The following is a 27,405-nucleotide window of genomic DNA, read 5'->3' on the forward strand; positions in this document are numbered from 1 at the left end:
TTAATGAACACAGTACCTGGTAAACATAGGTCATCAATAGTAGTTATCAATAGCAACTTTAAACATTAAACCTTTGATTCAGATATTTGAAAGCTTGGAAGCCAGCTGGGACGGCCTGTAATCTTAATATTCATTAGGCAAAGATAAGTTCAGGGCTACTCTGAAATGTACAGCAAGACCCTGTAAAACAAAACAAAGCAAACCCTATGTATATATCCATACACTTGAAAAGGTGTTTCGGGGTCTGTATAGAATGTGTTTACTCATTAAAAATGGTTGCAGTTTTCTGATAGGTTTCATTTGATGCTCAGCACAAAAGCAAAAACAAAAAGAAAATGAACATCGAATGGAGTGCTTCTTTCTTTGAATATGTAAAGCATTCACATGAATGTAGAAATGTCTTATTAATTATCCAATTACTTTGTCTGAAAGGGACATAACTATTTATTAACAAATTTAGCCTTTGTCTAAAAACATGACAAATACGCATAGAGTCACGAACATGCCTGCCCCTATTTAACCACTCCTGCCTCTTGAAAGAACACCTTGAGCGTGCACATTACCACTCTTGCCATCTTATCTACTATCCATAACATGCACTTGGCCAAATCTTGACAAGCGCAAGGGAAATCTTGAAAATTCAAATACAAAATGGTTGAAACTATCTTACAGCAATTTGTTTTTACAAAACAATACATATTTTTCTTCCTTTTCTGAAACTACTATACTACTCTACAATATATTTTTTTATTTCAATGTATAACTTTACTCTTTTTAAAAATTATTTATTACAATTTACACACTTTGTATCCCAGCTGTAGCCCCCTCCCTCATTTCCTCCCTGTCCCACCCTCCCTCCGTCTTCCACCCCATCTCCCTCCACTAGTCCACTGATAGGGGAGGTCCTCTTTCCCTACTATCTGATCCCAGCTTATCAGGTCCCATCAGGACTGTATGGATCCTCTTCCTCTGTGGCCTAGTAAGGCTGCATCCCCCCCCCCCCCCGCTCCCCCTACAAGTGCCAGGGGGAGGTGAATAAAGAGCAGGCAACCAAGTTCATGCCAGAGACTGCCCCTGCTCCCCTTACTAGGAGACTCATCTGGAGACTGAGCTGCCCATGTGCAACATCTGGCAGGGGGTCTATGTCCTCTCCATGAATGGTCCTTGGTTAATTCATCAATTTCTGCAGGACCCCCTGGGCCCAGATTTTTTGGTTCTGTTGGTCTCCTTGTAGAGCTCCTGTGCCCTCCAGGTGTTTCTATCTCCCCCTTCTTCCATAGGATTCCCTGCACTCTGCCCAATGTTTGGCTATGAGACTCAGCCTCTGTTTCGATCTCAATATAAAACCAGGCACACTAAATCTGTTAGAAGAAAAAGTGGGGAAGAGCCTTGGCCTCATTGGCACAGGAGACAACTTCCTGAACACCAACAGCACAGGCTCTAAGATCAACAATCAATAAGTGGGATCTCATGAAACTGAAAAACTTCTGTAAAGCAAAGAACACTGTCCTGTTGTTAGAACAAAATGACAGCCTACAGATTGGTAACTTTACTCTCTATAATAAGCTTAATCTGACTTTGTTTCCGCTCAGAAAACTCCCTTAGAGCGAGATGCTCTGATGTACACCTATAGTCCTAGCACTCTGGAGACTGAGCCAGGATGACTGCCTAGAAGGGACCTAGGCTAGCCTGGGCTATATAGTAAATTCCAGAAAAGCCTTGGCTACAGTGTGAAACCCATCCAAGTGGGGGGAAGGAGAAAGAATCATATTTTAAAGGATTCAAAACTTTACATCCTATTTCATGACTGTTTCTGCCAGTTCAATAGGCAGAGAACGTGTGTCCAGGTTACATCACCTTCTTTGAGGCAGTAGTGAAGAGGTTAATTCACAGTTGCATTTCTATATGAGTTTACTTATATGAGATGTTTGCTAAATATTTATCTTTCAGCTTTAAGTATTTTCCCCAGGTAATGGGAAGTAAAACGTTCATCACATGAAATCTAGTTAAAATAGATCATTTAGATATAAAAGTAAAGTTCGGAATTAAAATTAGGGAGGTGGAATAGATTATTTGACTCCTTGGACCTAGCAGATGAAACAGTAAAGCAGGAGGGGGAAGCCTTAGGGGGCAGGGAGACTGGGACGCAGTGGGAATGGAAGACGGAGGGGGAGGAGAGAGAAAGGCAGCCACACACTGAGGCCGGTCAAGCATCACATCAAAAAAAATTTTTTTTTCTTTTTTTACAATCTGGCATAACAACATTTCAAGGATTCGAACCACCAGAACACCCGCCCCCTTCTCCCTTACTTTAAAAATCCCCCAAAGATAATGCTTCCCTTTAAAGAGTCTCTCCCGGCCACTCCAGGAACACCGGTTAAAAGCTCGCGACCGGGCTGTGAGACTGAGAGCCTCCCTGCGCCACGCAGGACCTCCCCTCTGTGTCTGGCATGGCTCTTTCCTGCTCAGCCAGGGAACCCAGACAAGTTTATTTACACACCCCCCGCCCAGCGTGCACAAACACACCCGCAGAGAGCGAGGGCGCGAGGGGCGGGAACGCCCTCTTCTCCATCCCTTCCAAACAATTATCTGCCAGAGCAAAAAAGCAAATCCTCCGCCGCGCCGGGTGCTGGCGGGCGGGCCGGGAAACGTGGCCGCGCCGGCGAGCTGGGGGATTTGTGAAAAGGAGCGCTGGCCCGCGTGCGCCTCTTGTTCCCCGTGTAATTTGCAGCCAATCATCGGGAGGTGTCCGCGGCCTGCGTCCTGCTCACCTCGGCGCCGCGGCCCGCCCCCGCCCCCGGCTCCGCACCGCCTCCCTCGCCTTTCTCTGCTCTCCCCTCCCCCAGCCACCGCACACACGCACACACACAAACAGAGCGAGGGGGGGGGAGGGTGAGAAAGAGAGAGAGAGAGAGAGAGAGAGACTCCCCGGCTCCCTCCCTCCCTCGCACACAGCGACTGGAGACGGACCGGGAGCAACGCGCTGGGAAGAGCAGAGACCACCGACAACAGCCCCGCGCTCTCCCACACACGCTCACACTCGGCTCTTTCCTCTCCACCCCCACCTCCTCCTCCTTCCACCCCCTCCACTAACACCATCTCCTCCTCCTCTCTGCAACAAGAAAAAAAAAAAAGCCATTTACAGGTATTTTTTTTTTCATCCGCATATTTATTTACCCCACCCCCCCATTCCCAACAGTTTGTTTACAAGTATTAAAGTTGTAATTGCGAGCTGCCAAGACACATCTGGACCTGTGTTTCTTTGTGTTAGGGGGTGATGTGCAACTAATTAAAGGCAGACTGGCAGCGTCTGCAAATTCTAAGGCTCCCCAAATAAAAAGAGACTGGTAAGTGATTGTTCTTTCTCTTTCTCTGGCTTTTCCCCCCTTTCTCTTTCTCTCTTAAATGTTTGCTGTCCGGTGGGATTGTAAAAGTAGATTAATGCTGGACTCCAGCAATAAAAACCGTGGCTGTATTAATTAATTAATTAATCTGCACCCGCCCCTCCTCCTGAATGTTAAATATGACCTTTGATCTCGGTCTCTGGTAGACCAGACATACAGTATTGGGCTTGTACATTGTACAGTCACATTGTTCAGGGGCAAAGCAGGATCATGAAGTGTGTGGATGTTTAATTTAGCTTTGGTATCAGAATGGTAGTTATTGGTGTGTGTTTTATTTTGTTGCTAAATAAAAGCCAAACAATAGCTGTGGCTTGGACACCTTTTTCATGGTCCAGGGATGCATTGATTAAACAATAATGACCTGGATACTGGGCACAGTCATTTTCTACAGTTTCTGGTGGCATTGAACCTAGAGGTGGGAAGGGGGAGGAGGTGGTGACAATCAGAGAAGCAAGGACAGCTTGTTTGGAAACACCACTCTAAGACTGAAAAGGGAATATTAAATGCCTTCTTTTTTTGGAACAAGGTCAAAAGAGTAAAATGTTGAAATGTTCCCTCCACTCAGTGTGATGATGCCTATTGCATGGTTGGCATAACTAGTTCTTAGTGAGTAGCGGATATTAAGATCTTGCATCTTCAATGTGACTCTCAGACACAGAAGCTGTATGTGTATTCTTGCTGTGTCTGCCCCCAAACCCTTGCCCTCAAGAATATTTAGCCAGGAGGCTTTGGGGCCACCTTTGTATTGTCATCAGACCCCAGAAGGGAGCAGCTTTCCCTAATGCGAAACCACAGAGGTGGTTCCTGAGTGATTAGGGACTTGCTGTGATTGAAGGGTGCCTGCTAGCTTCTAATCCAGCCTGGGGGAGGTTCCTTATCTTGATTTACTTTGCCTAATAGGAATTTGTTTACATGAACCCATTTTCTGGGGTGCCTCATCAGTAGATCTTGAAGTTTTTGCATTTGGAGTTTGGACATAATGGTTCATTAATCTAATTATAAGCGTAATTACTATAATTGATATGCATTTGAAACTCTGAGAATGTGAGACAGAGACTACTAGGCCCTCAGTTTAATTTCCTGAACTCCACCTTCTATGCCAATCTCTAGGCTTCAGAAGATGCCAGAGAAAGGTACTTTGAAAAAAAAAAAAAAAAAAAAAAAAAAAAGGGAAACAAAGAAACTGGTTTTTAAAGGTGAATATATATTTTACTTCTTTGCTTTAATTCTTAAAAGGCTGTGGTGTTACCTCTCACCTTTAGTAAACAACTGAAGTACCTCTTCCTAAAGCTTAATGATGGCCTGTAAGTAGAGAGAGAAATGCAAATACCCAGTTAGCATTAAACTTTCTTCTTAAAAAAAAGGGGGGGGGGAATCACCTTAATGGTTCTTTGGGTAAACAACACCTGAAGGGCTCTCTCTTCTCTTTCATTCTCTGCAAAAATCAGTGTTAGTGAATGAATGTTTTTTAAGTCCCTTGCTTTCCTTTTTTTTTTTTTTTTTTTTTTTTTTAAAAGACAGCAATCTCCATTAGAAATGATTGGGAGGATTCTTACAGGGGCAGCAGACAGTTCTGAGCCTGTGACATTGCTTGTATTTGAGATCTGTCTATCTATCTATCTATCTATCTATCTATCCATCCATCCATCTAGCTATCCCATCCCCCCCCCCCGCCTTTTTTAAACAAGTAATACACCACCCTCTTGCCCCTGCCACCAAATGGCTTGTACAATTGAGACCTGTCCTTGGTCCATTGAATTAAGACCCTAACAGAGCCAGCTGTGCTGGGATTCAAACTAATGACCGCAGACACAGAAGGACACTGTGGCAGCTGGTAGTTTCTTTTTTTTCCCCCCCTCTCGCCTGCCTCTTTAGTTCAGATTGTATGTGGGCAGGCTTGTAGCTCTCAGTTGTATTGTGTTTGCCTACAGTTTATGCTCGGATGTATTGTAGACTTTCTCAGTACTTCATTTGCTAATTTCCTGTTCGTTTCCCTCCTAGGGCCATTGCTGTTTTCTACTTTACAGCATTTGCATGCCCAGGCAGCACTTGCTCACACATTTCATAATGTTTAAATGCCCTCTGCCTATAGGTAGCATCGCCCTCCCACCCCTGATTTGCATGTCTTTAGCACTCCAATTGCCCTTTTCCCTCGGCATTTGTCACCCCCTCCCCCTCCCCCGTCTTTCCTCTTTCCCTGGGTACTCTAGCTATTAATACATTTTTTTCTCAGGAGGGTTACAAGAATGGGGCGGGGGAAGGGGCTGTGTGGTGTGTGCTGCGGGAAGGGAGGGAGCAGGGGTTGGGAGTGTTGGGGGGGGGGTCACGTCTTGATGATTGTTATGCAAACGACCGACTGGAGAACGTGGGACCTTTCTGTAGTTTCTTCGGTGGGGTAGCGAGGGCGGCTGTTTATTTATTTTAATTTTTTTCCTCCTTGTGCAGCTCGTTGGAATGACTTTCTTTATTTTAGTTGTAACAGTTGGAGGATAATGCAAAGGAAGACGCTGCCGGGGAAATCACCGTCCGTGGACATGCGCCCCAGAGAGGACTAGAACAGCCCTCACCTTGCTATCCCCACCCGGATCACCCTTTCCCGCCCGGCCCGGCACGTACCCCGACCCCACCATCACCCGTTTCCCTCCCCCCCACCTCCCCCCCTTTCCCACCCAGGTGTCGGACCAGGCGGTCCCCACTTCCACCCTGCACCCCTTCTTCCCCCCCTGCACCATGAACACCAATGTCTGCGTGGAGCCCGGGCCGAGCCCGGAGGCCCCGGGCTTGCCCAAGGAAAGCCACCTGCCCGAGGGGGCCCTGAACAGCCTTGTGGATTACAACTCGGAGATGGAGCGCTACCGCTCCTTCGCCACCTCCTTCTACAAGACCAACGGGGGCGCCTTCCCGCAGGCGGCCAAGATCGCGCGCATCACCACCCCCATCTTCCCCAGCAGCGCCGCCGCCGCCGCGGCCGCCGCGCGCATCGGCATGTCCCCGTGGAACTGCGACAACGCGGCCACCGCCGCCGCCACCGCGATGCTCTGGGGCAGCGGGGGCGGCGGCGGCGGCGGCGGCGGCGGGGGCGGCGGGGCCGGCAGGAAATCCTCCTCGGCCGCCGCCTCCTCCTCCGCCTCCTCCTCGGCGATCCTCCCCGCCGCCGGCGGTGGTGGCGGCGGCGGCGGCGGCGGCGGCGGCGGTGGCGGCGGCGGCGGCGGCGGCAGGACCAGCATGCACCACCGGAACGACTCCCAGCGGCTGGGGAAGGCTGGCTGTCCGCCAGAGCCGTCGTTGCAAATGGCAAATACTAATTTCCTCTCCACCTTATCCCCCGAACACTGCAGACCTTTGGCGGGGGAATGCATGAACAAGCTCAAATGCGGCGCTGCTGAAGCAGAGATAATGAATCTCCCCGAGCGGGTGGGGACTTTTTCCGCTATCCCGGCTTTAGGGGGCATCTCATTACCTCCAGGGGTCATCGTCATGACAGCCCTTCACTCCCCCGCAGCAGCCTCAGCAGCCGTCACAGACAGTGCGTTTCAAATTGCCAATCTGGCAGACTGCCCGCAGAATCATTCCTCCTCCTCCTCGTCCTCCTCGGGGGGAGCTGGCGGAGCCAACCCGGCCAAGAAGAAGAGGAAAAGGTGTGGGGTCTGCGTGCCCTGCAAGAGGCTCATCAACTGTGGCGTCTGCAGCAGTTGCAGGAACCGCAAAACGGGACACCAGATCTGCAAATTTAGAAAATGTGAAGAGCTAAAGAAAAAACCTGGCACTTCGCTAGAGGTCAGAGGAGATGATTTCTTGTTTCCCAGTCTCGCCCCCTCCCTCCTCACTCCCCTCTCCTCTCCCCCACAGGGTTTCTTGTCTGGCTTCAAGACGCAGCACCCCCTTTTCTGAAGCTTCTTGCAGGTCGTAACATACCGACGAAGGTGGTTGGCAGAGGGCATGGCCTCTCCACCACCCTCCCAGCTGCGCTTCACCTGGAACCGCCCTTCTGCTAGAGGGTGCTCCTCCTTTTTTTTTATTTTTTTATTTTATTTTTTATCTCTGGAAAAAAAAATGTAATTGGTCTAAGAATCCGAAGTTTTACATTTGACTATGTTTAATATTTTTTCCCTTGCTGTTTTAAACTGTACCCTCAGGAAAACCCAAAACAAAAAGCTCTGCCCAAAATATTAAACACATCCATCATTCATACATGTATATATATGTGGCTAAAAAAAGGACTTACTAGAGGCCCAGACATAACACTGCACACGTGGTACAGAACCTACAGTATAATCATACATACGTGTATATACCATGTATCATATATATAGTGTGTGTGTGTGTGTGTGTGTGGTGTGCGTGCTGAAATGCTTGTGCTCAAAGGGGGATTTTTATCCTCTTTCAGAATAATTTTTTTCCTTAGCCTGACAGAATGTTTTATTTCCTATTTAATTTTTTGTCTTCCTAATATTTTTTTGAGCAAGCAGAAATAGTATAAAGAGCTGAGAGCCACCAGCCATTTTTGAAATGTGACTTTGAGTAAAGTGATAATTATTTACTATTGTGGCTTGTGTGTGTGTGAGGGGGAGCTATTTTAAAGATATTTTAATGTAATTCCAGGAAAACTCTGTTGTTTCTATTGTTGTTTTAGATTTTTACATTTCCCTTGGGTTCAGTATCTGACAAAGTAACCATTTTGTGGTTGCAAAATTACTCTAAACATAGAGAAGAGAGGTTTAAGTTGATGCCAAATATGGTAAATGATAGATTACTTTTTGTATAGGTTTTTTTTAGAACAGTCATTATTCACTAGCGTTACCCTAAAATTAGCGTTTTAATTACATTTCAAATTAAGATTGATGTACACGATGAACATTTTATATGATAACCTAATCAAAACACAAAAGGAAAAATGCAGGATTGCAGGTATATTGGTTTGGAGACGTGTTCAGAAAGGAAATCCGGCAGGCAAGTACAGTTCATGGTGGAATGGAGGGAGGTTAGCTGCTTGCACATACCTGAGGCTGGGCAGTGGGCATAGGATTTGGGAAGGTTCTGTAGACAAGACTGTAGTTGAGTGATTGTCACACTCTGTCCTGAGGAAGACTTGCGTATTCTTTTTTTTCAAAATTAGGTACATGTCTAGGGATGTTTCCTTTGAACCACTGAGAATTGGAGTTTCAAAGAATAAACATAAAAGTTAAAGATCTTGCTTCTGGTTTGACTGCGAAGAAGATGGATCGTTTTGGTACAAACCAAGGCCAAGGGACTGGGATTTCCAAAGTCAGAAGCATATGGACTGCAGTCCCAGCCACAGCGTCACATTCACATTTACTCCTCTTTATAAAGAAGCCACGTCTTCTTGGGAACTTTAATTTTTACCAAAGGGTGCTTCATTGTTCTTCCTTTGGGCAACTCTGGCTGGTCAAGCAGCCCCAGTGCAGATGGATATATATTCTCAGATGGCAAAAGAATTAGCTTTTGAACTCTGTTGGGGTCTAATTTACTATGACATCAATCAGACTGGAAGGCACTGGAAAATCAAAATTTAGCTTACAGTATGGTTTCCTGTGAATGCCCAGTGAATAGGACTGTATGGCTTCTAATTTCTCATTGAGAAGTGATGTGTACAGCTATAGTTTTGGCATTGTTATGCCTCAGCTTTAGCTGCAGTCACTGGTGCCACCTGTACACCATTGTAGGAGGGTAGTGGGAAGGGCCATTGAATACTTCTCATTAATTTAGTCAGTAATCACTCCAGAGGAGTTTGCTATGAGTTCTAGTAGGCTGTCAGCCATGTTTCTATGCTGGTATGTTCATTTAAATAAGGCTTCACATATTTCTTCTCTGTCTCTCTTTTAGTGGTTTCTCACAAACTCAATTTTTTTTTCATGATTCCAAAGATCATAGAATCATTGTTGTCTTTGAAAATTAACATGCTCAGAATTTTGTGACCCTGCAGAAGGTTGGGAGTGGATGAGAGAGTGAGTGCAAATTTCCCTTTGCAGATGCTTTCCAGAGTAAAGATTCCCTCATACTAGAGCATGGGTTATGTATGGTTCAATAAAAAAATGCCATAATAAGTAACGGAATACTACTAGACAGGACAAAAGAAAGGGGCGTTTTTAAATTTGTCTGAGTGTCCATCCAGGCCACAAATAGGTAACTGCCTTGTGGTTACCTCAAACCCACATGTACCCACCTCAAGCTACAGCTGTAAGAAACTGCCAAGGCTCGTGCATAGAATAACAGTGTAAATGACTGAGCCAGAGCTAAAAAGTCTCTCTGCTGAGCTGGTTTCCTGTCTCTATTTTGCTCCATTATCATCTCAGGAGATGTTTTTGAGAGTGGGTGGACTTTTGTCTGAGGTCCAGGAGTGGGATTCGGTCCTAAACTTGGTAGCTAATGCTTGTGGCTTTAACTCGTGGACACTTAAGGACTTAACATCCACATACTAATCACAGTTCATATTCTTACTTAGCACTCCAAACCTATGTGCCCTCCTTCTCCTCTTTGACCTGTTCTTTTCCCAGAGACTGGAGGCATAGTCAGATTGCTTTCAGGCTGTGTAAACCAAGATTAAGAAAGATTCACATGGATGTGCTGGGATTTGTGCCCACATTCTCTTAAGCCCCCTTTTCTAGCCTCCCTTTAAACATGACATTTCCCTGCCTAGACCCATTTTAAGAGCAATTTATGTTTATAAGAAGCCACTCCTGTTGACATTCAGTATGGTAATACCCATGAAATAGTGAGTGCCCTGTGTTTTGTGTACTGTGTATTTGCATATGTCACTGCTCATTCATCAATCACTATATTAACAAATAGCCACTAATTGTTAAAAGCAGTTGATACAAATGTGTTGTACTCCTGTGGGACAAAATTTATTTTAAAAATGTATGTCCTTAATTAATATTAAGTTCATAGATGTATTTGAAATATGACCATGTAGAAGATTATTATGATATGTTAATACTTTCTCTCTAGCTGAGGTAATCCTTCAGATTGTATATACGCAGTAGTTTTTTTTTTTTTTTCCTCTGATACAAAGATTTAACTTTTTAAAATATCACAATCTAATGTAACTCAAGGGATAAAGTTGTCCCATGGGCAAGCCCAGCCTCTTAGGCCCTGAACATTGTTCAGGTGACATGATTGATCTCTGTGGGACAGCATTAGAGACCACACAGATCTGGTTTCTCTCCCATTAGTTGATTTATGGAATTACATTAGTGAAGCCGTGCCTCTGGGAGGTTTCCCTGCCCCCACTCCTGTTCGCTTTCCTGCCACCACTTTTTAGAGACGAGATGGAAAAACTGGAAAATCAGGGGAAAGGATAGGTTTTTTTTTCTTTTTCTTTTTTCTCATAAAAAAAGTGCATTGGTGTACAAGCCCACAATTATGTTTTTAGAAACTATCTTGAGATTCTAAAGGATTTGATGAAAAAATTCTGATATTATCAAGTAAAACTAGGTAACTTGATTTAGAAAAGTGTTTTAGAAGAGGAGAGACATATCAGATATAATTTTTTAGTTCTAAGGACTCCAACAAACGGCAGTTGTGAAATCTGAACAAAGCACTGTCTGTACATTTTGAAGAATGATGTCACCTGCCTGCTAAGGAATTTCATCTGTAGTCCGTATCTAGAGTATATGTGTCACTATTCAGTTCATATCTGTAGAGCAGGAAAATCCACAAATACCTAAATGCTTCATAAAGTTTTAAAATTTAGTAATATTTTTAAAAAGTAGATATGCATATATAAAATGTAAGAATTCTTTTTTATTTTAAATTGAAAAGGTTTTTCAGTTTGCCACTTCATGTTGTAATTTCAAAATGGGTTTTCAGTTTAACTATTAAAACATGCTAGTAGGAAATACAACTTTTAATACAAAGATGCGACATATGATTGACAGTAGGAGGGAAAAGGAAAATTTTCAATAAAATCCAAATAAGACGATAATCTTCTGTTATATTAGAATGTAACAGTGAGATAGTTTAGGGAGAAGATACTGGATCTATAAGTGATAAGGAGACGAGTTCGGAAAAGTTCAGTTTTGGTCAAAGCCACAAGACAGCTTCATCATATAGACACTCAACTACCCAGTGAGCTGCCCTGCCCATCACTAGATTCAGTCCAAAGGAGTTAATATCGTTTCTATGTTTATCAGAGCTTGTGTGCACATAGTAAATCCATACAGCTTCATCTGCCACTTCAAAATATAGTTGCTTATGGAAGTGGGCTATATGTTTTACTTACTCAATAAAACCGATATTCTGAACCATCTAAACACATGGAGAACTCTAAATGGTATTTTATGTGGCAACTAGAAGTAATGAAATAAAATTGAAAAAAAGAAAAACAGATCCATTTATAGACTATACCATATATAGGATATTTCTTTGAAAATTTCACACTATAAAACAAAATACAAGCAAACATTCAGAAAAACGAGAAAAAACTTAAATAACATTGAACTTTAGGCTTCAGCGTGATCAGATAAACATATTTGGTGAGTAGGGGAAGTTTATCTGGCAATGAAGGTCATAGAAGTTACTTGAGTTGAAAAGTTTTAATGACTTCTTTATTGAATTACTCTTCTGTGTACCATCTATTTTTCTTTTGGGTGGAATGGTGGGATTTCACAGAGTCAGGCTTAGAGCTTGGTGTAGAATGTTCAGCAAGGTGAGCTGTAAGACTGAATGTTCAAAAAGTCTGCAGAAAGGATGGAGACCACCATATTCTCTCCAAGTACAACATTGTCTATCATATTGGAAACTGGAGACTGTAGCTCCTGCCAGCCCTGAAACCTTGTGGGGATATTCATTTTGGATACAAAGTTAAGCATTCACTTGTTTTAATATTTCCCAGGAATAGGCTCAAATGTGTTTTTTTCAGGTCTTAAAATTTATTACTTAATCAGAATTGATCAGATGATCTGAATACATAGTTCACCTATACCAGAAAACAATTCACTTCAAGTTTTCATTGATCAGCTTTAGTGATACCATGCCCTGCTCAGTACGTTTCACAGAAGCCAGGTATGCTCCAATTCATTACATTATGCAAAGTAAAAATTAAAAAATCTTGATCTAGTCACACAGCAATATCCAAACACAGTAATAGATTGAAGTTATGATGTATTTAAATATTATTTTTTTTCCTATCAATAGGATAATTTTTGAAAGCAGAAGTGAGCTCAAAATACTTTATGCAGGGTGGTGATTGATAGCATGTTTTTCAGTCCTGGGTGAGGATATTAGATGATTTCCATGGAGGAAACAGAGCAGCCTGGAAAGCAGTTTCTGTAAAAACTTGTTTTCAGGAATGTTTCACAGCCTGTAAGTGCTGTGGGTATGTGTGTGCATAATTTTATTCCTTCAGTTCCACTTCAGTGTTTCTGCCTATCTAATACTTATTTGGCATTACCCTGGTATTCTTGGGAGTTTCAAGATTCCTGTGGAGGGGCGCGGGGGGTGATTTTTATCCAAGTCATATCTTATTTTCTCATGCGCAGAGACACTTGTCCAGAAACTGAATTATTCTTCCGGGTAACTGTACCCGCTCCCCGCCCCTTCATCACTGTGTTTTCTGTTGAATTGTGTTGCATCATGCTTCAGATGCCACAGACATTTAATAATGCTGAGACTTAGCTCTGCAGGGGTTCAAAGAATGCTAGCAGGCTTCTCAACTCTACTGTGAAGCATTATATGGAATATTATATATATATATTACCTCTGTGAAACTTACAGCCCATGTCTTAGTCTCTTTTAGGAGCTTGGGAATATATAAATAGGTATAAGATCAAGCTTGATCGCTTCCTCTACATTTTCTTAGTGGTTATCACAACTGTTTCAATCCAATTTCTTGCTAATGGTAAAACAGTTACTTTTTCAAAAAAAAGTCATGTTCACCTTGTATTTATTCTATGTAAAATTAACTATAAATTGTATTCAGGAAATATACTAATTTCCTGGACTTAAATTTTTTTTTGACAAAAAATGTATTGCAGCCGTGCTGTCACATAGAAAATCTGAGAAGTACCCGTGCTCTTAAGCAACAATGTTTAAGCACATCAGACAACGCCACTGAGAGGGTTGTTCTCAATGTGAATTAGTTCAAAAGAATCAATGTAAGGAAAGGGTTAAAAGCTTTCTATAGATAACCCATTAAATGGGTTATCTCTAACCCACTAAATGGGTTAGAGAACCCATTTAGTCTTGAAAAACAAAAACATATATATTATTAAACATTTGTATAGGTACACAATACAGGCATTAATTTAGTTTAGATGTGGGGTAGGTAAATACAATTCTGAGGAAAACGTGAGAGGCCCTAAAAGAAGTGGAATTCTAACCACAGAAGAATTTTTAACTTAAAAAAACTGAAACTAGAATTCTAAACACTACATAGAAGGACATTGGTCAAGATGGAATATGGATCCTTTCATCCTTCCAGAAGTTTGAAATTTTGCAAGGAGTGGAAAATAGGACAAAAGGAAGGAACAAGTGTTTAAGATCTGACCTGATACATTAGCTTTGAGAGTGAGAGCTGAGGCTTTGAGTTTAATGGTGAATGGATTTCTGATGGGGAGATCTATGCCACAGCTGATGCTATTTTGATGTGTGACTTTGAAACACTTGGTAGCATGATTCCATAGTACAGCTAGAGTACTTCCAAGATTAGTAGAAAATGAGATCCCGTTTGAGTCCTCTCTACACTTCATTTCTATTTTGGGGGTAGTCTAGAAAATTAAGAGAAGGGTGGAACTGGAAGGAAACAATGCTGAAAGTGCTATTCCTTGCTCAACATAACAGACCATGACTGGATGATTGATAGAAGCAACCAAGAATAGAGATCAAAAAGGATGAGGCAAGAACGTGATGATGCCTGGAGAGCAGGAAGAGTGATGGGCACTCCTGTGGATTTCAGCAAATCCAGCAAAATCTGAGAAAGACCTATTTTAATAACTTCATTTAAAGAAAGGAAACTACTGAAATGTAATTGTGTGGAAATGGTGGTAATTAGTGATGGTGGACCACTGGTCAAAAAATTATTGTTCTGGGAAATGACTTTTTTGTGGAATTGTTTCTATAGGCTAAATGAAGCACTTAATGATTTTGATGGAGTCAAAATAAGGAAAAGTGATGAAATATGAGATGTAGATGGATGAAAAGTGAGTTGCAAAAATCTTTTATTAAAACTCAAAGAGCTTGCATTTCACTTTTAGTCCACAGAAAACAAAATAGAGAATGCTGACTCAGTTTCCTACCCAGAGAAATATGTTTTGTATTTGCTGCTTTGTGTGGAGTTGGCATCATTTTGAAGTGTGGTACATCTCCTGGTTTTCCTCCTGGGAGTCTCTTTGTAGGAAGATGAATTTGTGTGATGCTGGGGTCGATGCTGGGGTTTCAGGCCACAGTTGACAGGATGTTAGACTAGTAGAGGGCTAGTGTATCAAGGGTCCATGAAACCAATGTGTTGGCTTCTCAGTAGGACATTGGAAAGTGGAATAAAGTTGAACAGGGCAGAAAACATATGGATGTACCACAGGCAAGGAGTGCTGGTAAGCGGTGGTTTGAACTGCATTAGGCAGCTTGTTGGCGACATTCAAATACAATTTGAAGAATATTAGCAATAGCAATAACACAACTGAGCAAGTCTACGTAGCGAGGGAGGAAATTATATTTGAATTTCTGTTGGTAAGATAAGGAGTCAAATTTAAACATTCTGTAGACAGCATGCTTTGATTCATCCAGGGAGGCTCTGTCTGCGTTGCCCGTTCACAGGACTGGTTAGAGTGTGATAAAACCCTTGATAAACTAGACACAGCCAAATACACGTGTAGGTCGGAGCTTCGAAGACGCCTGCATGCGTACACACACAGGTGCAGTGTGTCCGGGTTTCAGAAACGCCTTTTGTTTGTTTCCAGCTGCCCCGTGGGTACCTCTGTGAGTCCCTGACTGTAGGCCTTGGCCCTTCATCCAAGGTTCTTAGGGACCTATGTTCAATTACCGACTAAGAAATGAACCGAGTACGAAAGGCATCTCTAGAAGCAAGTGCGCCCTTGTTTGCACAGGTCGCCTCAGTCTTGTTCCCCATACCTGGATAAGGGACATGGGGATATGGTGACTGCAAGGCTCCTGTGCCTGGTGCTCGATGTCATACTAGGTTTTTTGTTTTGTTTTGTTTGCTGTATTTTGAGGTTTGCGTTTGAAAAAGGAAATAGTAGAAGAAACAAAAGATGAACAGAAGAGAGAGGAGGGATTGCTGCAGACTGGGAAAAGCCTTGAGCTGTTCTAGGCCACTCTTGAGTCTGTTTAAATTGGAAATGCATAGCAGTTGCCAATGTCTTACAGTCTGTGAGACACTGTCGCGGATGGATCTGGGATTAGGTCCACTAGAACCATTCAGAGTCCCTTCTCTTCATTTGCCACAATGGAAAAATTAGTTTCAGGGAGTCTTGCTTAGTTTTCCATTGCTTTTGCTGAATTCTCTCCAGCCCTCCCCTTTTCTCCTCTCTCTTTTTAAAATCTTTTCCTGTTTCAATTTTTTCATTAAGGATAAAATAAACTATTTAGTTAGAAACATAGGAGGGCCAAGGTGAGAAGATGAATCCTCAAAATTAATTAACAATAGTGTTTAGTGCATCACTTATAAACAACTAAAGGCATTGCTTATAAACAACTAAGTATTCAAAGATGTTAGCCTAATTTTAAGGTAGTTATAAGAAAAGCTTCTAAAAAAATACAGAATTGAACATACAGAAAATATTCCAGTACAATGATGAAAAGATTCTTGCTTACTACGTGCTATAAACAAATCCCAGGGCAAAAATGATAGACTAATTTTCTTTAAGAGTCACTATGTTTGCACAGAGATGTAGAAAAACTTTCATAAGTTTTCTGAGGGTGCCTTTGAACCTATAGACTGGAGTATTATGGGATGTGATGATACTCTAATTTTAGGGTAGTGGAATCCTTCATGTGTGTATCCTCCCAGTCCAAGTGGCCCCAAATACACTTCCAGTGATGGAAGACACATGTTAAAAAAAAAACTTGAACAAGTTTAATTGTTAATTGTCTTTGGGTTCTTTAACTAAATCTTAAGAAGAAAGGTGAAGAAGTCAAAGAATAATTATGATCATTCCTTGTACTGGTGATTCTAAGTTGAAAGCAGGGTGGGGAGAGAAGAGGTGAAGAGAGAGAAGGAGGAAATATTGGGAAGGACAGGCTGCAGAGGCCTCATGGTGTTCTTCAGAGCACGGTTCTAACCTAGTGAAGTGTGTTGGTGATGACGTCTCATTGGTGGAACTGCTTAGAATGATGTTCTCTGAACGCCTCTGATCAGTTTAGAAGCAGAAAACCCTCAGGGGTTTCTGGGCTGAGTTTGTGTCATGATGTGGCTGAAGCTTACCAGAGAAGATATTAAACAATGGGCAAGTCAGTGACCTTGATAAAAATGTTACGCATCTTGTATCGTTATGTACTATCAAAAAAGTAAATATTTCTCCAGTCTCCAGGTCTATAGGCATGAGAAGTACCATAAACTTAGATGGACTATCAGTGATAATTGTTACATTGTGTTTTATTTTTGTAAACTTTAGAGGGTATTCAAATCTAGCTTTGATAACTTAAACATCTTGAGTACTGTAAATGATGCACGATTTTCTCATGGTTGTACAAATATCTCTTGTTTCCAGTAAAAGAGAGGTGAACTTGAAAAAAAAAATCTATGTTTGTAGCAAGTTAGCAAGTTTCAAACTTATTAAACCTTCATCATTTCTTAAAAAGCTATTTTCTCCTAGAGGCAATATTGTATACAGGAATTACAGACAGAGTAGCTTCAGGAGAGATTGGATGGAATTAGAATTATTAAACTTATTAGAATTATTAAACTATTAGAGAAAGAGAGAGAGCCCATAACTATACTTAGATCCTAATACCAGATATATTTATATGTCCCTATATTCTTGCAGATAGATAAATAACGTTCTGTACATTTAAGTTATTAAGAGTGCAGCTTAGCTTTCATTAACCTATTTTGTACACATTTCTTTTTGCGAGACAGTTTTCCCTGGCCCCGTTGTCCTCTCACTGTGGCCTGAGATCACCTTGCTCCTCCTGCCTGCACTTGCAAAGTGCTGAGGTCACCAGGGCACATCACTGTGACCAGTCAATTTTGCATCTGTAATCTCAGTTTTACTTTTATACCCCTGATTACACGTAAAATTAAAATTATTATACAAGATTGATCATTTTTTGTAAAATACTTTAAAAAAAAACCCTGAAAAGTTACATGTTTCTCTAGACCATGTTGCTACTGTATCAATACTGAATTTTTTCTGTCCAAGAACATGTTAATCACTAAAATACTCATTTAGTCACAGAAAGCTTACTCATTTGTTGGAATGTTGTGATTTCAAGGTCTTTCTTTCTTTCTTTCTTTCTTTCTTTCTTTCTTTCTTTCTTTCAAATATAATTATGTGTGGCATTTATCAAAAGTCATGTCTAAAGAAGTTGTTTGCATTAGATACTAAGGACAGAAAGCACATGTCCCTGGGTTCTTGGTACCCTCGTGTCATTTTTCTTCCCCCTGACTCCATTTTTCAAGGTACATGTCTCTGAACTTTGATTCCCTAACTGGCTCTACCACCATATGAACTCGGTTCCCTTGCAGTGTGACTTATAAGTGTTTCCTTCTAATTCCAGTTAGCTAGGTTTGCCTCCTAAATCATATCTTCTTGGTGGTGTTAGAGATATCAGTAGGAAGGCGAAGGAAGAAATTCATTCCCAAGGTAGCAAGAGTAACAGGAGCAACCGCCAACAGAGAATGGAGGCTGAAAATGCCAATGCTATCTCTTCACCCTCAATCAGAGGAATCTGAGTGTCTGATTATAATGTAAGATGTCAGTGTAGAGGCCAGGAAGGGGGAATGCAGCTTACAGCCACCAGTTCTTTATTTGGTGCCTGTCCTTTAGATATCACTGGTCAGTGGTAATACTGTACTCATTTTTACTTACATCTGAATATTGACCAACATAAGGCTCCATTATGTCAAATAGGTATGTGCTCAAGGAGTCGATTGTGAGAGAAATTAATCTGCTGTACTACACATTATATATATACCACAGGTATATTGATAGCCCTGAAGAAGAGAGGAGGGGAGTTGTAATTTAACTAGAGATCTGGAGAAGTAATACAAGCCTTTAATTCCAGCATTCCACGGGCTGAGGAAAGAGGATCTTGAGTTTTAGGTCAGACTGGGACATAGTGAGACCCTACCTAAAAATACCAAACAAAAAGAAAAGAAAGGAAAATGTTGGAAAGTAAAATACTCTTATTTATATATTTATAGGTGTTTTTATTTTTACTCAAACCACATTTGGTTTTCTTATACACTGATTATGTTCTATCTATACTTTCTAGTGGGTATAGTAATAGACTATACTTTTTACAGTATAATATTTAAAAAGAAAGTGTAAAAATATTTTTGCTAAACTCTGGGGAGATGCTTACCTTTGCTGGGTATCACTTTACATTGTAATTAACTATTCAAAGAGTTTTAATTTAGATATAGACATATATATTAAGATATATGTTCATATCCACGTATTGTACATGAAATATATCTTACATCTCCAAGCAGTTTTTGAAGTTTGCTAGGAAAAACCTCAACATATGTAATGGCAATTTAATATTATCTTATAAATCAAATAGGAAAAAAGAATTTTCATTATCAGAAATCTTTTTGATTTTGTTTACTAAAAGAGGAAATGCTAAAGTTGAGAGGTTTTATTAAAGCTATATAAAAAGCCATAGTCAAATGCTAAAGGACAAAAGTGGGAGTCTATTGCCTTTTGTCTTATCCATTTATGTAATTTTTATTGCAGATTTTCAGAGATTCGTTAAAGTCTTTAAATTGTAGTACTAATATAAAGGTTTAGATATGGGATTTCAAAATTAAAGACCCCAGGTGCTACTGAGTCTAAGAGGTAGGTACTGGCTTTCACAGGAAAGCAACATCCCCAAAGGGCTCAGAAGAGACTTCACTGGCTCTGTATACCCTGAAATTGTATTGAGGAAAACATTTTCCCATCACCATAGGAGAATCAGAAAATGATTGGACGGTGTTATGTTCCCTTTAAGCCATTAAGAACATGAAAAATTATTTTTTAATCAACGTAAGAATAATGTTATTCTCAAATTCTAACTCTGAAATCATTGGGTTAGACCCTTCTGTTTCACAGTAAAATTTTGAAGGCCCAAGTGAATTGTGGGAATCCTTGTTTTGAATGCAAACAAATACTAGCAAGTTATTTAGCATTCTCCATTTAATTCTAATGCCATCTCCGTTATCCTGACTTAGAAATTTATACACTCTGAGGTAAATTTCAAAGCCAAAGTTTATCTTTCATTTGGCATTTGAAACCTCAGATCTAACTTCATTGAAAAGTTTTAAATGTGCTGTGGTAAACAGTGCTACGCTCACGTTTCTGTACTGTATCTTGACATAAATGACCAAACTCTACACCCTAATTTGTACAATTTTACGTGCTCCACTTACAGCTTTCAGGAGGCGAATTTCCCTTAAGCTTCGCATACTTGTAACGAGAATGTGCAGATGCATGCTTGACCCAGAGACACCAAGGTAGCAACACTCACTTGACAGGTGTCAAAACATGGGGAGCATTTTTGGATTCTCAGAGCAGAGCTTGTGGCTTCTGCCTTTTGGAGGCTCTGTTGTTTGCTCTGCATTACTCAGCAAAAAATTTATACTGAAATCCATTTCACCACAGACAATATTTATTGCCTTTTTTTTAGTTAGATGTAAAATGTATTTGAGCTTACATTCGTTCTGTCATCCTTTCGTTGACAGTCATTCCTTTGCTTTGAAGCGTTACTTAAAAGATAAACACACACCCTTCTTTCAAGTTTGAAGGTCATTTTCTATCTGGCCTCTGTCAGAATTCTTTGTGCCATGCCTTACAGCAATACCAGGAAGAAGGACAGTAGGGTAGGGTGGGTACATGCAGATTTCTCCACAGGCTTCACTGAAGCCAGGCTGATTACACCTGCATGAGTGGCGAAGGCTGCCTTAAAGAGTGCGATCAACTCAAGTCTGTTCATTACCTCTTGCTCAGTTTTCTTCCAAGGGAATCTGGTCTTCCTGTCACTCAGGATAACTATCCCCTGAAAGCATCACTGAGATCCAGAAAGTCATAGTAATCTTATCAGGAGTGCCATTCCCCAGCTGGGACTTTAAATTTGTCTAACTTGGAGGTAGCCGATGAGGGCTTCTAATCCCCCATGCTGATGTGCTGAGCCTCAATTTACAGTGGTCTTCCTACAGGGCGGACCTGGTTAGCTGACAGTCAGGAGATGTGTGTCTGAATTTGTAGAGGGCAGTCAGAAACCTGAAGTTAACCCAGAATTCTATGGAAAGAGTTCCTTCTAGCTGCTTGGTTGCAAATAACTTAGCCTCACCCCTGGAGTAAATTTCTGGTGCGCCTAAGGAAAATTGGGCAGAATGTTAGTGTTGTGTAACCTCTAGGATTGTAAAGAGTTTCTCTCTCTCTCTCTCTCTCTCTCTCTCTCTCTCTCTCTCTTATTTTAATCCAAAAATAAAACTAAGAAGGAAATTTTAAGTTTCTGGTAAATATTTGATAATATGTTCCAATTACTGCCCTGGGGTGGTTTTTCTAATTTTTCTTATGTGTTTGTTTGTTTGTTTAAGTTTCATGACTTCAAAGATCTTAATGGAAAGAAAAGTCATTTAAAAAACTTCTCTGCTTATCTTCTCCATCCCCCCTCCCCCCACCTAGGGATATGCACTGATCTTACCACAGTGTGCAGCCATATCACAAAAGAGCATCACGGGAATGCTATCCTATGACTGAGCACGTCACTATAAAAACCCGGAGGAAGCACCATCTTTTCCTTACCACAGTGACCTTTGATCCTAGGTAGCATTTTAAACACTTGCTTTCGTTCAGTAGTGCAGATAAAATTGAGTAGCAGAAAGAGGTGCAGGAAGACCAAAGTTACAAAAACAGATTCAAAAACGTATCTAAGCCATAAGGACTTCGTCTCATTTCAGAAACTTCCTCTGTAGTTTTCTGTTTATCTTCATAAACATATCTGTTGATGAAGATACACGACTGCATAAGTATATATTTATAAACTTGTTTCCAGTTGGCATCTGAGAGTAAGTTGGCATCTCTGTCATACATATACACATAAATGTGCATAATGTATATATGCACATGTTTATTTTTCATATGTGAATCTGAGTGTAGATATATAATTGCATGGATATACTTGGATCTAATGTATCTTGTTAAAAATGACTACATTCATATAAATAAACTTACTTATATAGAATTCATTCTTAGTTGGCATCAGAAGGCAAGGTGGCAGCTGGTAAAACTTCTCCATTTTCACTTCCTGCTTGAGTGTGGGCATGCGTGTGTGCCTGTGTAAGTGCGTATGTGTGGTGTCGTGGTGTGCCGCACAAGTGCCTGAGTTTAAAGTATGGATGTCAGCATGGCTGTGTTGCCTTCCTTATAGTTCTTTCAATAATGACTAAGTCAGTGTGACTAGAATTATAATTATTACATTTGGCATTCAAAAGTTAAATTTAGAAAGTCGTTACGGAGTTTTTCATGAACAAAAGCAAATGATAGAGGCCCAATATTCACAGTGAGCTGGAGGGGACAAAACGGATTAAGTCATCAGTAAGAGGAAGAAAAGGGGTGCTATTTTATTGAGGATAGTTTAATTTTTAATGTACGCGTACACATTTGAATTGTGTAATTTATAGTAAATTAATTTGTCTCAATATGTGAAGTCTATGGTTATTTTGGGGGGGGCAGTTTTTAAATGTTAGTGCCAGTAGTACAAATGAAATTTGCCATCCAAAACAGTTATTTTATTCACTTAATTTTTTTTTGACAATAAGGAAATTTTAATACAGTCTTGAGGTCCAGGCCTAAGACAAAGAAAGGCACATGAAATAAAGTAACACACACACATGAACATGGGTGATATGGCATTCTCAAAAGAGTAGTCTAAAGTCTTACTGGTAGTGTAGTAGGTTAATACAGATTTTTATTTTCAACTAAGATTATTATGAAAAGAGAATGACAACCAAAATTACTTATGTATGAAAAAGTGAATGAAAGAGAACTTCAATTATTAGAACATTTTGTTATATAATTTGCAGTATAATTTTTCTATTAGGAAATACATGTGATATGAGCATTATCTTAAGAGATATATAAATATATGGTTATACTATATATTAATATGTGTATTAATATATATCTTAAGAGCATGTATGTACATACACACAGATATGAAGTGGCTGGCTGGCCGGCAGCATTCATTTAGCATGCCAGTTTGTCACCATAAAGGTATGCTTCACTCAGCTCTGATATTAGTCTTACATAGATTGCGTATGTATGTATGTATGTATGTATGTATGTATGTATGTATGTATGTACTGCAACTTTGTATGTACAAGTTCAGGTTACTACCTGGTGACATGCTTGTTAATGTAATAGGCAGAATAATTCAGTAATAGTCACTGGCTTCATGAAAGCCTATATGTGTTGCATTGAAGATGGCGTACCTAGCTGGCTATGATGTTTTACAATAGAAAGATATATAAATGAAGATGTTTCCCATGTCATGATGTCACTGTGCCATATATGTGTAGACGCAAACATGTTCAACTTAACACTGGCTTTCTATGAGGTTAATACCTCGGACCTTCTTTTATTCTGATTGCTACATATACCCCAGGATGTATTTCCTGTATTTTAAGTATATCATGTGTTTCAGTCATTATAATCAGTCAATTGGTATTCAACTGAATAGTACTGTTTTCATATTTTAAGATCGCCATTTTATTTTTTTGATCATGTGTTGCTTGCTGTACATGTCATTACGCTGGCTGTGTGCAGTTGACTAAAAGTGTTGCTGAAGTGTAAAGGAGAAAAATCTGATTTTATATTGACATAGAAAGAAAGCTTAACCTGTTTTCTTGCTTTTTTTTTTTTATAGAGAACACCTGTTCCCAGCGCTGAAGCATTCCGATGGTTCTTTTAAAGCAGTAGTGTATCTTATTTTCAAGGCATTTGGAAATGGAGGGTAAACTAATGTCTTGTTTTAAGAAACCGCTTAGTCCACCATTGAAGAAAATATACAGAAATTATTTTCATTTTAGTGTATAGGGATTTCTTCAAAAAAAAAAAAAACAAGAGGAAAAGAAAAGGAGAAAAAGACACATAAAAATAACAGGGAAGCTTGGAGAATTGGCCAGTCTATTTACTTTCAATACACTGATTCTTCCTTCGATGTATTTAGCTATACTAGTGAAGTTGTTGTCTATTTTGAAAGTGGCTGTAAAAAAAATAATAATAATAATAAGTTTGGGTAACCCCTGACTGTAAAATCATGTATCTTTGCAAAGTACATATCTATACTTCATTTTCAAATATATGTGTTTCAGTACTGTAAACTGTACAGATAGCAGCTTGTATTTTGTGTGTTTAGACACAAGGAGACAATCATGTCTGAGCAGCTATGGAGATTAACAGTTTGTGCACAACAATATGGTTCTGCAAGTTAAATCTGGAGCAATAAATTCTAGCTTTAAATATTTTTGCCAGTTGTTTGTAGAAGCAGAAACAACACTGGTGATTATTCACGCGTCTTTCTGTAGAGACTTGATGGCCGGTTTTACGAGACTAAAAGATAATACTGCATCCAGCAAATACCTTCAATTGTGTCAATGTAAGAAGGGAAGCTACTGTGAAGGTTTCAATTAATCTTTCGAGCACTATATTAGAGTAGTGGTTATGCACTTGCATTGCGTACAGACGAGCTGTACAGAGGGTATACCCCCCAGATACTTAGTGTAGTTGACTTGTTTGGGTTGCACTGTATGGGGAGTACTCAGAATAGTTGGAAAATGCAGAATCAGTTGTATAATTTTTTTTAATTGAAAAAGTGTTTTCTAGGCTAAAGTTATCAGACCCTAGAAAGAGAAATTCATGCCTGAAACTTTTTTCCCCCCTTAGTCATACACAAGCTGTCCAAGCTTTTTTGACTCTTTGGTTATTTTGTTTTTGCTTTGGGGAGGAATAGGAAAAATAAAAACAGAAGGGTATTCAGATGTTTTGATTCCATGTAAGACATTGAATCGGTAGGTTTAAAATTTAAATGCACTGAAGCCTACTTTAAAGTGTGGCTGGACATATTTTCAAGTTAAGAATAATTTACAGACTCATTAAAAGTGAGGATTTTTTCTTTATCTTCCTTTCCATAGCTTATCAGTTGGGTCCAGTGTTCTTCTGCAAGTCCCTCAGCGAACACCCATTGCTTCCTTCCCATTCAATGGAAGCTTTCTTTCCGTGAAGCAAGGCCGAGGTGTGCGGAACTTTATAAAACAAGACAGCATCCTTTGTAGAACCCGGGCTGCCTCGCCCTGTAAGATTGGGTTTTCCTAGGACAGTCATACTTCTCAAAAGAGGCCTATCCCATTAAGACAAATACTTTAATTAAGTTTTTTAAAAAAATAACTGGTAAGGATCAGTTCTAGAAATAAAACCTAATTTAGGAAAAACACATAGAATAACAAGAGTTGCTGTGTTACTTTCATTTTTGTTCTTTATGCCTATCAGACAGGTTAGCAAGATGAATCAGAAGGAAAACAACAGGGGAAGACAGTGATAAGGCTGTGGGGACTTTAAAGAGTAAAGGTACTTCAGAAGCTGGCTGGCAAACATTTTTTCAGATCTCGTTTCGTTTTGAATGGGAAGTGGAATGACAATTTCTTTTTGTAAAGGAAGGTCAACTGTGCCATCATTGGAGTACTTGGAGCATAGTAGGTCTGTATGATGCCAGTGTGGGGTACCAGTGGGATACCGTGAATGTGCCCAGCTAGCATACCAATGCCTACTCTGCAGTATGGTCAAGTCGTCTCCTTGAGGAAAATGCATTATGTATTACACCCGCCTATGTTTGGGGAAAAAAAAGAATGAAATCATCAAAAGCTAAAATGTGCTGGATATTACTTCTGAGATAGCTTTCTACTCTGTGTGTATCCCTTAGAGGGTTTGTAGGTATAATTTCTGTTTCTTCTGTAGGGCCAATGATGGCCTGTATGAGTTCTTTATTGTCCCATTGTTTCTTTCCTTTTTTTTTTTAATATTTTTCTTTATTCTTATTTTTGACTCACATAACTATGAGTATGTGAAAACTTATTTTCACACTTGAATGGGACACTTTCCTTGCTTTTGTAAAAATAAGTATAAGTGAAGCAAATTTCTTTTCAGACTGTATTAGGCACACAATAAGGACCTCATAGCAATGTATTGACAGTCCAAACCTCAAGGTTAGGTATTGCATATCTTGAAGTATTGGGGGTTTATTTTCGGTTTTCATTTTTTTTTGAAGACAATGAATCTGTGCATTGTAAATGTATTGTGTCATTTATTTTTAATGAAATGAATCTGTTTGGTACCATGGTAATCAGTGTGGCCTTTTCTTTTAATTCTCTTTCATTTTTGTTATTTACACTGATTGCTTTTATGCCACACACTTCTTATGTTTTCACTTAAATTCAATTTACAAAATGTAGGGTTCTCACTGGTGATGATGAAATTACCTTTTTAGATCCATCCCCCACCTCCTCTAGTTTACTTTCTCAAGTATTTGTGTACTGACAACTTGTAGCCTTAGGGCAGTGAGGGTGTGCATTTTATTTATTCCAAAATATCAGTGAAACATAACTTTTATCAGTTGCTCACTGTGTGCTTCATTTTCCATATCAAGGAAATTTAGAAATCATACTTCAGGTTGTATACATACAAAAGTGACATATCAGATGTTGCTAAAGCTGGTAGAGAAGGTCCACAGACACGAGAGTCCAGTCTTCAGTGGCTGCCATGCCCTGGCAGTGTTTGAAGGGAGCACGAGAGAATCTGTGGGCCATTGGCACAGAGAGTCCTAAGCAAATGCTCCTCTTAGCTGTTCTTCAGCACTCCAGAAGAATATCATAATGCAGACCTGTGTCTCTATTGACCTTCAGACTCAGGCGAGTTTCTGGTGGACTCCTCTTGCCCTCATGCAGGCAGAGGCACCCTCACAGAGTGGTACTGAATCCATCCATGGGACATAGACAGTAATCACCTTCCCTAATGTATGCATACATGACAAGTCTCCTGGTTGCCTATCCCCAAACCCTCAATTTCATTCTAAGCAATCACGGGGAGACGATAGACTTGCTATGTGTGAATATTAAGTAATCACGAAAGGAAAGGACTCTTCCATCCCTCGTCAGAACCCCTGGCACGGACGTTGTTCAATTAGTGCTAAAGCATAGAAAGCCTTTAAGCTGATAGTATCAGTAATCAAAGAATGAAAAGAGGGGACACAGTTAAATGAATGCACGATTCAGGGTCAAATATATTGAGCAGAAAGCTGTAGTGGGTCTTTGATCATGGTGAGATTCCCAGCAATATCAAACAGTTGGTTCTCATGTAACAGCTAAATGTTTCAGATTTTGTTTTTATTAAATTTGGCATTTCACACTGAGATATGTATTCCTAGTGAGTAACACACAGCTACTGTGTTCAGAGGGATTCCGTTCCACAATTGCCAAATAGATATGTCAGGACAAGGGCCACAAAGTGTACTCCTTTCCCAGCGTCCTCCTGTTCTGAACTGTGCAGTTAATGGTTGCATTTTCTAATAGATACTTGTGTAAAGGTGTATGTAAGCTTGTGCAGTTATTAAAAAAAAAAAACGCAGTTTTGGAAAACAGTGTATTTATTAAGGAAAAATCACTTATGGGGCATGTACAAAACTGTAAAGAAAAATTTAAAAATCACTTCAATTTGCCCAGTAAAGTTGTTTTTGTGAAATTTCTGTGTTGTTAAATAAAGGACTTTAGTATTCAAAATATCTCCATTTTTCCATGACAGAAAATTTTATTTGTGGGATTTAAATC

The 27,405-nt window shown here is 40.1% G+C and overlaps 1 protein-coding gene across 3 annotated transcripts; it reads left to right on the forward strand.

Annotated features, from left to right (window-relative positions):
- The first annotated feature begins 2,965 nt into the window (after positions 1-2,965).
- On the forward strand, positions 2,966-27,335 carry Cxxc4 (CXXC finger protein 4). Of its 3 annotated transcripts, XM_055628323.1 has the most exons (4): positions 2,966-3,145; positions 3,272-3,347; positions 5,878-7,181; positions 23,454-27,335. In XM_055628323.1, exons 3-4 carry the CDS (start codon positions 6,135-6,137, stop codon positions 23,496-23,498), a joined length of 1,092 nt encoding a protein of 363 aa, XP_055484298.1. In that variant the 5' UTR covers positions 2,966-3,145; positions 3,272-3,347; positions 5,878-6,134; the 3' UTR covers positions 23,499-27,335. The 3 variants fall into 3 exon arrangements, with proteins under 3 accessions (XP_055484298.1, XP_055484295.1, XP_055484296.1); XM_055628320.1 differs by lacking the exon at positions 23,454-27,335 and having other exon boundaries at positions 5,878-7,533; XM_055628321.1 differs by lacking the exons at positions 3,272-3,347; positions 23,454-27,335 and having other exon boundaries at positions 5,878-7,533.
- The last annotated feature ends 70 nt before the right edge of the window (positions 27,336-27,405 follow it).

This window comes from Psammomys obesus, unplaced genomic scaffold (genome assembly GCF_907164565.1).
Source record: "Psammomys obesus unplaced genomic scaffold, mPsaObe1.curated_primary_1811, whole genome shotgun sequence".
Lineage (NCBI taxonomy): Eukaryota > Metazoa > Chordata > Mammalia > Rodentia > Muridae > Psammomys > Psammomys obesus.

Coding starts and splice junctions, on each gene's coding strand:
- Cxxc4 (XM_055628320.1), top strand. CDS start 6,135: ATGAACACCAATGTCTGCGTGGAGCCCGGGCCGAGCCCGGAGGCCCCG.